General features: G+C 42.8%; 1 protein-coding gene across 1 annotated transcript; it reads left to right on the top strand.

Moving 5' to 3' along the window:
- Positions 1-1,001: 1,001 nt before the first annotated feature.
- On the top strand, positions 1,002-6,184 carry NDUFAF4 (NADH:ubiquinone oxidoreductase complex assembly factor 4). Its single transcript, XM_073335153.2, has 3 exons — positions 1,002-1,205; positions 3,021-3,118; positions 4,752-6,184. The coding sequence occupies exons 1-3, from the start codon at positions 1,079-1,081 to the stop codon at positions 5,034-5,036; spliced, it is 510 nt and encodes a 169-aa protein (XP_073191254.1). The 5' UTR covers positions 1,002-1,078; the 3' UTR covers positions 5,037-6,184.
- The last annotated feature ends 4,895 nt before the right edge of the window (positions 6,185-11,079 follow it).

Here is an 11,079-nt window from a genome sequence, read left to right as displayed (position 1 = left end):
CAGTCTGAGATTTGGGTTTTCAACATAGCTAAAAATCAGAAAAAAACAGGGCTCTCACACCCTTATGAACACCATTGATTTTACCCACACAAGAAGCCCTGTTGACTGACATAGGACCACTCATGTGCGTTAAGTGTTTACAGGCCGAAAGAAAGATGTTCTCCCACAGCAGTAATAATGGAGAGATTGTTGAAAAACATTAAAAATGCATTTGAGTTTTCATATAGAATATACATATATGATATATATATATAAACTCATGCATTTGTAGTATCCCCATATGAAACATTAATGGATCTCTCAATTACTGCTGCTGCGGGAGAACATCATTATTTTTAAAAATTAATTGAATCCTTGGAGACATCATACTTACAATGTATTTATAGGTACAGTAAACTGAAAAGAGGTGCCTCTGCTGAGATCAGTCATAACCTAACCTCCCAATACCCCCTGCAGTAGGCGAGAAAGTGGAGGGGAAGAAAGAAGAGAGTGAAAAATAAAGTGACGCATGGCAGTGTGCTAAAGTGAGGCAGTGCTGGGCTCATCTAGATTCTTTCTTTATTTATTTATTTATTTATTTGTTTTTTTGTCGCCAGCTGCTGCTGCTTTTTCTCCCCTACTCCTTAAGCATAATAACAATCCGACTTTGCCCTCACATCGGTGCCTTTCCATCAGCACAAGGCAGGGCAGCACCATTATTCATCAATTTACAGACGGGGGCACTGAGGCACGGAGCGATGCCCTTGACTAGCCCAAGGACCAGACCCCCAGGCCACCGGTGGCCCGCGTGCCAGGCACAAGACACTGAGGGGAGGTGCTCCGCAGGCCACGGCCCTGGGCAGCCAGCAGCGCCCTGCGCAGCCTCCCCGGCCCCCGCGGGCAGGGACCCTGCTGGGAGCCCCGCCCCCTGGCCGCCCCGTCGCCCGAGCGCACGGCCGCCCCGCCCCGCCCCGGCTCCGAGCCGCTGCCTCCTCGCGCCTCCCTCATCCCTCCCGCGGCTGCGCGGGCTCCTCCTGCCCGCTAGGTGGGGCGCTGGCGGCTCTGTGCGCGTGCTCGCGGCCGGTGCCGCAGGGAGGTGATGGGCGCCAGGGTGACTCGCGTGTTCCGCAACTTCAACCTGGAGAGCCGGGCCACCCGCGAGATCAGCAAGGAGAAGCCCACGTCCGCCCCCCGCCACCCCGTCGCCAGGCCGGGCCCGCTGCCCGGTGAGTGCCCGCGGCCGGCGCTGCGCCTCAAGGCCACGGGGGAGGGACCTAGGGAGCGAGAGCGGGGGGGGGGGGGCTGGGGTTACAGGGGGCGGGGGGAACGGGGTGTGTGTGTGTGTGTGGGTGGTGGGGGGTGGTTACACGCTGCGCGTGCGGGGGGTTACGGGGCAGTAGGGCGCGCGCGTTCCTGGGGCGAGGGGATTATGAGGGCCGGGCGCGTGCGCGGAGCGGTGGTGGAGGCCTGGGGGTTTCTGGGGCGGGGCGGTGCAGGGTATGTGCCAGGGGCGGGGGTTCCGGGGGTGGGATGCAGGGCGTGAGGGGGTTACGCAGGGTATGGGGGGTTACGAGGGGGTGGGATGCAGGGTATACGGGGGTTACGGGGGGTGGGGTGGCACATCTACAGTGGCACAGCTGTGGTACTTTTCTCAGAGTAGCAGCCGTGTTAGTCTGTAGCCGCAACAAAGAAAAGGAGGACTTGTGGCAACTTAGAGAATAACGCATTTATTTGAGCATAAACTTTCGTGAGCTACAGCTCACTTCATCGGATGCATTCAGTGGTACTGCCGCTGTAACACTAGTATAGGTGCTTCCTACAACCATGGAAGGGTTTTTTTCCATCAGTGTAGTTAATCCACCTCTCCAAGAAGTGGTAGGTAGGTCATTGGAAGAATTCCCAGCTGTGTCTACACTGAGTGTTAGGTTGAGCTAATTATGTCATGTAGGGCATGACATTTTTCACAGCCCCTGAGTGATGTAGCTTGACTGATATAATTTTCAGGTGTATACCAGGCCTCACTGTTGTTTAGTATTGCACTTTCTTTTCGTGAATAGGCATAATTGATTCTCCTTTCCCTGTGTACAAGACAACATTAAGTATTGTGAATATCAGAACTAATGCAAAAATGAGATTTCCCTGGAAATGTTCACATGCTTTCATTTTCACTTGAGTTGTGTGATGTCTCATGGGTAAGGCCCGATCAAATTCACAGCCATGAAAAACACGTCAAGGACTGTGAAATCTGGTCTTCCCTGTGAAATCTGTTTTTTTGTTTGCTTTTACCCTATTCTGTACAGATTTCGCACGTGAGAACAGTGTTTCTCAAATTGGGGGTCCTGACCCAAAAGGAGTTGAAGAGGGATCACAAGGTTATTTTAGAAGGGTCACGGTATTGCCACCCTTCTGCGCTGACTTCAGAGCTGAGTGGCCAGAGAGTGGTGGCTGTTGGCCAGGCACCCAGCTCTGAAGGCAGAATTCTGCCAGCAGCAGCACAGAAGAAAGGTTAGCAATACCATACCACGCCACCCTTATTTCTGTGCCAGCTGCCTTCAGAGCTGTGCAGCTGGAAAGTGGTGGCTGCTGACCAAAGGCCCAGTTCTGAAGGCAGCAGCGCAGAAGTAAGGATGGCAATACCGTATCATGCCATCCTTACTTCTGTACTGCTGCTGGTGGTGGCTCTGCCTTCAGAACTGGGCTCCTGGCCAGGAGCCACCACTCTCCAGCTGCTTATCTCTGAAGGCAGCAGTGCAGAAATAAGGGTAGCAGTACTGCAACCCCCCCTACAATAACCTTGTGACCCCCCCCCCACAATCCTTTTTTGGTCAGAACCCCTACAATTACAGCACTGTGAAATTTCTGATATAAATATCTGAAATCATTAAATTTACGATTTTTAAAATCCTATGACTGTGAAATTGACCAGAATGGAGCATTAGTTTCATGGGGCCCTACTCCTGGGCACTATAAACCATGAAGTATAAGCCAACAAGAATATTAGCAAGAGAGAGTGATTTTCTTCTTTAAATCTTTTTTCTTAGATGATCCAGAAATCCAAGAGGAAATTCGCAGAAAAGATGACAAACTTCTCGCCTTATTAAAAGAGGTTTACGTTGATTCCATAGATCCACCTATGCAAGTGAGCATGTCTTCTTTCTGTAATGGGTATAGCAGCAAGCACTTTTCAGATGACAAAAGCAACATACCAAAGCTCATATGATGAATAGGCTTTATGAAGTCTGTCGTCTTTGTAGCTCACTAGCTGTTAATAGATGAAACTGAGCTTTTTTTATTGCTGTTTTGTATTTCAGTTGTTTAATTAGAAGTCTGATTTCAAGGTCACATTCCTTATTTGAGTGCCATCAACCTTTTTTTGTGCCCGCAGTTTTCCTTTCTCTGTATGAAGCTGTCTATACAGGCATGTTCATCTGTCATATAGAGACTCCAGCTGTGTGCACCTTCCTTGTGCCACAGTCCCCAAAGTATACTCACAAATTTGGGTTTCCAGAAGTTTAAGCAGCCAGTCTGTGGAAGGGATGGGAAATAGAATTCCAAATGATGCTATAGATGGTAGAAGAAATTGGAACTTGTGTGGGAGAGGGTTTGTGTTTCTGCTGGAGAGCAAAGAGGCTAGTACCAAGAGTAAAGAAATTATTAAAATATCACTTAAAACTCTGGTGTCCCTTTAAGTGAAGCCATGTATCTGTTTGGGTGAGGAAATGGTAAGATGTTTTATTTATATTTTCCTGTACAATTTTCTAGATTTTTTTTTCTCATGAAACGGATGAACTAAGAGCAGTTGTCTGTGTGATCTGCATGCAAGGCTCAACATATTGGCATTAGATTAAAAAAAGTTAGTCCTAGGCCTCTCTTATGCTTGTTTTCAGTTTGTTTATAGTGGTATTCTCCCCAGGATGCGAGAGAGACAAGGTGGATGAGATAATATCCTGACCTGGAGAAGAGCTCTGTGGAGGTCGAGAGCTTGTCTCTTTCACCAATGGAAGTTGATCCAGTAAAAGATATTACCTCATCCACTTTGTCTCTCTCTTATATTTGGCATTTCTGTAGCACCTTCCATCTAAAACAAAATGTTTTTTAGACATGTTAATGAATCCCCCATAATGTCCATGTGAGATATGTAAATAATGTTATCTCCATTTTACTTGGGTAATAGAGAAGCTAAAAACCTAATCCTGCATAGTGCCGAACACCTGATTTCAATGGAAGTTGGTGCTGCTCAGTACCTTGAAATATATGTGACAGAACTTTCATATGTCTATTTCTGAAATTAGGCATCTACATTCACATTAACACCTAAATCAGTGGCCTGATTTTCAGAGGTGCTAAGCACCAGCAGCTCCTACTGACGTCAGTGGAAAACGTTGGTGTTCAGCTATTCAGAAAACTAAGCTATTGATTTAGATAACATTTGGTCATGGTAACTATTTCTGAAACTGTGGTCTATATAGAACACCATGCTTTGAGGATAAAGTAGCATTGGATTATGGTAGTAATTACTCAGCTTTCCAAAGGGGTCTGCATCTCCATTTGAAATGTTTTAGGGGTCCACAAATGAAAAAAGATTGAAAACCACGGTCTAAGAAAGAGAGGCAGTCCATGAGGATCAAAGTCTTCACAATAGAAAAACTGGAGAGCCTCTTATTTTTAATTAAAAGGAAACTTTAATTAAAGAAATAGGCAGGAAATGTGCAGTATACAGACTAAACAGAACTCTGATTGACTTGAACTTTTTTTTTCTCCTCCCACACTAGGTAAAAGACAAAGGTGGAAGTAAACAGCAGGAATACAGACTTACAAAACTTGGTCATTTAAGGGATCTAGATATTCCGAGCATTCCCAAAGGCAAAATTTCTGTGGTGGAGGTTCTGACTCTTCTCAATAATCATAAACTTTCTCCACAAACATGGACCACAGAGAAAATAGCAAAGGAGTACAATATAGACTTGAAGGAGGTCACCTCTCTCTTAGAATTCTTCATACCTTTTGCTGTGGAAATCTTTCCTCCCAAAGACAGAAAAGCTTTAAAACCTTCCTAAAAGTGATTGGCAAAATCTTGGTTTATCCACTGGTGTCTTCATTTGACACTTCACATACACTGTTTGTGTGGGAATTTGGTCTCATGCTCTTAAAGGTTGCCCCCTTGTAGCAGTAAAATGCTTTATTTAAATGATTGCATTCTCTGTGTGATTGCTGCATGTGAAAATAATGTATTTGATATATTCTGGTTCATAACCTGTCTTATTTATGCCAAATAAGGAGACAATCAGTAAAATCTGTTCAGGACAATAAATGATCCACTTAAATTGTTCCAGTTGTTTGCAGAAAGTTTTATTTTTAAATAAATATCACCTCTTACTGAGAAATCAAATGCAAAATGTGTTGTCTTTGGACTTCATTCAACCAGTGTTTTCTAGTGATTCTGCAGCAATCTTTATCATGGCACCTATTCTTATTCATGCAACTAGTCTGCAGATGTACATACAACACAACAGAGCCACTTTTCCTATAATTAAAAAAATGATAGGAGAGGGTGTTTGCTTCACAAAGAAGGATAATTGCAGGGGAAATAGAATTTTCAAGCATGTCAAGATCTTAAAAGCAAAAGTGGGTGAATTGTGTGGGGGAAATTGCTTTGGCGGCACCTTTAAACCCATGGAGCTGTAATGGCTGCTGTTAAGCTCAGCTACATCCCTTCCATTCTAGTTAGCCCCAACTTTGTAAGTCATTCATCAATCAGTTTATAAACAGCAGTGTCAGGTGGTAGCATTTGAACCTATTGCAGCTTTCCTTGGCTCCCGCATCTTCATTGTGTGATACAGTGGCTCATCTCCGATAAGCATGATTAGTAGGTAGCTTTCAAATTCAGCTGGTTCCTCTTTTCTATAAATAGAAATATCTATGGAGGTCCACCTGTTTTATTTTAGTATCCCCATTTACCCATAAAGGGCTTATATATTCTAGCCTAGAAACAGAAATTCAGGTAACCAACTTCGGGCTAGAAATTTCTATAGATCCCACTACTGTAATACTGCTATATTACCGTGTTGAAGGTAAACTGCATCCTTCATTGCTCTTAGCCAAGTATGTTATGTGCTGTAAACTAGGCATAGGCTAGTTGCAAGTTGTAAACCTTTTGATACTATAGCTATTCAAAATGTGTAAATAAAGAAAATATTCTCTTTCAGTGGTGATCAAATAATGTGGACTTTCATGGTAATGTGAGAAATGTTAAACTTTGTTTAGTATCTTTTCTGTTTGGGGGGAGGAGGGAGAAACATTGCCAACTTACAGCTCAACTTCTGCCTAAGGCCTTCTTAAATAACGTTACTGACTTTAAGATTAATAACCTTTCTTAAATTTAGAACTTAAAATCAGGTAAATTCTGAAGGAGGGGATACAAACACATCTAGAATATGCTTCTTTTAAAAATATGCCTGTTTTTTTTCCCCTACGGGCTTCTTGATTTCAGAAATCAAGTAAAATTCCTAGCAAGACTAACATTAGCTTTGCCATTTCACAACAAAATCCTTTCTACTTGCATTACTAGCCGATTCGAAACAAAACCATTTTCTGCATAGTACATCAGTGCATTTAAATAGGTTATTCATTTGTAATGCACATGGTTTTGTAGTATCTGTGTTCTATAAAAAATTAACTCAGTTTGTCTATACATAAAGGAGCCTGCTGTTCTTCACTCTTACCTTTAGCTGCCCTACAGTATACCATAAGAGGACTGCTTTTCTATTGAGTTATTATTCAACTAAAGTATTTTGCCTCTGTCTCAATGATCTCTAAAGTTTTGTGGCAACATTCCCAATGAGCAGGCCTACACTGAATGTGTACTTCATGTGTCTGTGCTAAGTTTTTAGGGTTTAATCTCGCTTGAGTTCTTTCCAGCTTCACTTTTAAATGTGGTTTTGTGGTATTTGTGAGTAGTTGCTAGAATAACGAAACCTTTCACTGATGTTTGCTTAGTGCAACTAGTGATCTAATACAGTTCTTAAGAATGGCCACACTGGGTCAGACCAAAGGTCCATCTAGCACAGTATCCTCTCTTCCAACAGTGGCCAATGACAGGTGCCCCAGGCGGAATGAACAGAACAGGTAATCAAGTGATCTATCCCCTGTCACCTATTCCTAGCTTCTTCAGGGGAAAGAACAGAACAGCAATTTTGAGTGATCCCTCTCGTCCACTCTCAGCTTCTGGCAGTCTTAGATTCATAGACTTTAAGGTCAGAAGGGACCATCATGATCGTCTAGTCTGACCTGCACAACGCAGGCCACAGAATCTCACTCACCCACTCCTGTAATATTTGTAACATCCTGTAACATCACAGGCCATTGGGCATACTTACCGCTAATAGTCAAAGATCAATTAATTGCCAAAATTAGGCTCTCTCATACTATCCCCTCCATAAATTTATCAAGCTTAGTCTTGAAGCCAGATATGTTTTTTGTCCCCACTGCTCCTCTTTGAAGGCTATTCCAGAATTTTACTCCTCTGATGGTTAAAAACCTTCGTCTAATTTCAAGTCTAAACTTCCTGATGGCCAGTTTATATCCATTTGTTCTTGTGTCGACATTGGTACTGAGCTTAAATAATTCCTCTCCCTCCCTGGTATTTATCCATCTGATATATTTATAGAGAGCAATCATATCTCCCCTCAGTCTTCTTTTGGTTAGGCTAAATAAGCCAAGCTCTTTGAATCTCCTTTCATAAGACAGGTTTTCCATTCCTCAGATCATCCTAGTAGCCCTTCTCTGTACCTGTTCCAGTTTGAATTCATCCTTCTTAAACATGGGAGTCCAGAACTGCACACAGTATTCTAGATGAGGTCTCACCAGTGCCTTGTCTAATGGTACTAGCACTTCCCGTCTCTACTGGAAATACCTTGCCTGATGCATCCCAACACTGCATTAGCTTTTTTCACGGCCACATCACATTGGCCGCTCATAGTCATCCGGTGATCAACCAATACTCCAAGGTCCTTCTCCTTCTCTGTTAATTCCAACTGATGAGTCCCCAGCTTATAAAAAAAATTCTTGTTATTAATCCATAAATGCATGACCTTGCACTTTTCACTATTAAATTTCATCCTATTACTATTACTCCAGTTTACAAGGTCATCCAGATCCTTCTGTAGGATATCCCTGTCCTTCTCTGTATTGGCAATACCTCCCAGCTTTGTGTCATCCGCAAACTTTATTAGCACTCTCCCACTTTTTGTGCCAAGGTCAGTAATAAAAAGATTAAATAAGATTGGTTCCACAACCGATCCCTGAGGAACTCCACTAGTAACCTCCCTCCAGCCTGGCAATTCACCTTTCAGTATGACCCATTGTTTTCTCTCCTTTAACCAGTTCCTTATCCACCTTTCAATTTTCATATTGATCCCCATCTTTTCCAATTTAATTATTAATTCCCCATGTGGAACCGTATAAAATGCCTTACTGAAATCGAGGTAAATTAGATCCACTGTGTTTCCTTTGTCTAAAAAATCTGTTACCTTCTCAAAGGAGATCAGGTTGGTTTGGCATGATCTACCTTTTGTAAAAGCATGTTGTATTTTGTCCCAATTACCATTGACCTCAATGTCCTTAACTACTTTCTCCTTCAGTTTTTTCCCCAAGACCTTGCATACTACAGATGTCAAACTAACAGGCCTGTAGGTACCTGGATCACTTTTTTTTCCTTTTTTAAAAATAGGAACTATGTTAGCAATTCTCCAGTCATACGGTACAACCCCTGAGTTTACATATTCATTAAAAATTCTTGCTAATGGGCTTGCAATTTCGTGTGCCAGTTCCTTCAATAATCTTGGATGAAGATTATCTGGGCTCCCAGATTTAGTCCCATTAAGCTGTTCGAGTTTGGCTTCTACCTCAGATGTGGTAATATCTACCTCCATATCCTCATTCCCATTTGTTATCCTGCCATTATCCCTAAGCTCCTCGTTAGCCTCATTAAAGGCTGAGGCAAAGTATGTGTTTAGATCTTGGGCCATTTTTAGATTATCCTTAACCTCTACTCCATCCTCAGTGTTTAGTGGTCCCACTTCTTCTTTCTTTGTTTTCTTCTTATTTATATGTCTATAGAACCTTTAACTATTGGTTTTAATTCCCTTTGAAAGGTCCAACTCTACATGGCTTTTGGCCTTTCTCACTATATCCCTACATGTTCTGAACTCAATAAGGTAGATTTCCTTGCTGATCCCTCCCATCTTCCACTCCTTGTATGCTTTCTGCTTTTTCTTAATCACCTCTCTGAGATGCTTGCTCATCCAGCTTCGTCTACAACTCCTGCCTATGAATTTTTTCCCCTTTCTTGAGATGCAGGCTTCCGATAGCTTCTGCAGCTTTGACTTGAAGTAATTCCAGGCCTCCTCTGCCTTTAGATCCAGTCAGAAGCTTACGGATACCCAGGGCATGGGGTTGCATCCCTGACCGTCTTGGCTAATAGCCATTGATGGTCCTATCCTCCATGAATTTATCTAATCCTTTTTTGAACCCAGTCATAGTTTTGGCCTTCAAACATCCCTTGGCAAGGAGTTCTACAGGTTGACGGTGTGTTGTGTGAAGAAGTACTCCCTTTTGTTTGTTTTCAAACTGCTTCCTATTAATTTCATTGCGTGACCCCCTGGTTCTTGTGTCATGTGAAGGGGTAAATAACACTTCCTTATTCACTTTCTCCACATCATTCATGATTTTATAGACCTCTATCATATGCCCCTTTAGTCGTCTCTTTTCTAAGATGAACAGTTGTAGACTTTAATCTCTCCTCATATGAAAGCTGTTCCATACGCCTAATCATTTTTGTTGCCCTTCTATGTACTTGTTCCATTTCAGTATATCTTTTTAGAGATGAGACAACCAGAACTGCATGCAGTATTCAAGTTAGGCATAATATGGATTTATATAGTGACATTATGATATTTTCTGTCTTATTATCTATCCCTTTCCTAATGTTCCTAACTTTGTTTGCTTTTTTTGACTGCCACTGCACATTGAGTGGATATTTTCAGAGAACTGTTCATGATGACTCCAAGATCTCTTTCTTGAGCAATAACAGTTAAGTTAGACCCTATCATTTTATATTTGTAGTTGGGATTATGTTTTCCAATGCACATTACTTTGCATTTATCAACACTGAATGTCATCTGCCATTTTGTTGCCCACTCACCCAGGTTTGTGAGATCCCTCTGCAACTCTTTGCAGTCAGCTAGGGACTTAATTATCTTGAGTAATTTTGTATCATCTGTGAACTTTGCCACCTCACTTTTCATCCCTTTTTCCAGATCATTTATGAGTATGTTGAACAGCAGTGGGCCCAGTACAGATTGGCAGACCCCGCTATTTACCTCTCTCCACTGTGAACACTGATGATTTATTCCTATCCTATGTTTCCTATCTTTTAACCAGTTACTGATCTATGAGAGGACCTTCCTTCTTATCCCATGACTTCTTACTATGATTATGAGCCTTTGGTGTGGGACTTTGTCAGAAAGGCTTTCTGAAAGTCCAAGTACACTATATCAACTGGCAAAGAGTCCTGTGGCACCTTATAGACTAACAGACATATTGGAGCATAAGCTTTCATGGGTGAATACCCACTTCGTCAGATGCATGGGTCCAGATGATGAGTGTCACTCTGTGGCTGTTCAACAGCTACTGCATTCATCCCCAGAGGTGGCATCATTTCAGTGCTGGGTGAGTGATCCCTATGTAGTGTTGTTGAGTGCTGTTGCACATCAGCTGTGCTCCATCCAGAGATGTCTGCATTTCAGTGCCAGGTGAGTGATCCCTGTATAGTGTTGCTGTGTTGTTGGGAGGAAGGGATAGCTCAGTGGTTTGAGCATTGGCCTGCTAAACCCATGGTTGTGAGTTCAATCCTTGAGGGGGCCATTTAGGGATGTGGGGCAAAAATTGGGGATTGGTCCTGCTTTGAGCAGGAGGTTGGACTAGATGATCTCCTGAGGTCCCTTCCAACCCTGATATTCTATGATTCTAAGATGTCATCAATGTAGTGTAGGCAGAGAAGGGGCGCGTGAGTGGACGAGAGCTGAGGAAGCGTTGTTCCAG

This window comes from Lepidochelys kempii, chromosome 3 (genome assembly GCF_965140285.1).
Source record: "Lepidochelys kempii isolate rLepKem1 chromosome 3, rLepKem1.hap1, whole genome shotgun sequence".
Taxonomy (NCBI): domain Eukaryota; kingdom Metazoa; phylum Chordata; order Testudines; family Cheloniidae; genus Lepidochelys; species Lepidochelys kempii.
Note: the sequence above shows the minus strand (reverse complement) of the source record. Positions and strands in the feature narration are given on the sequence as shown.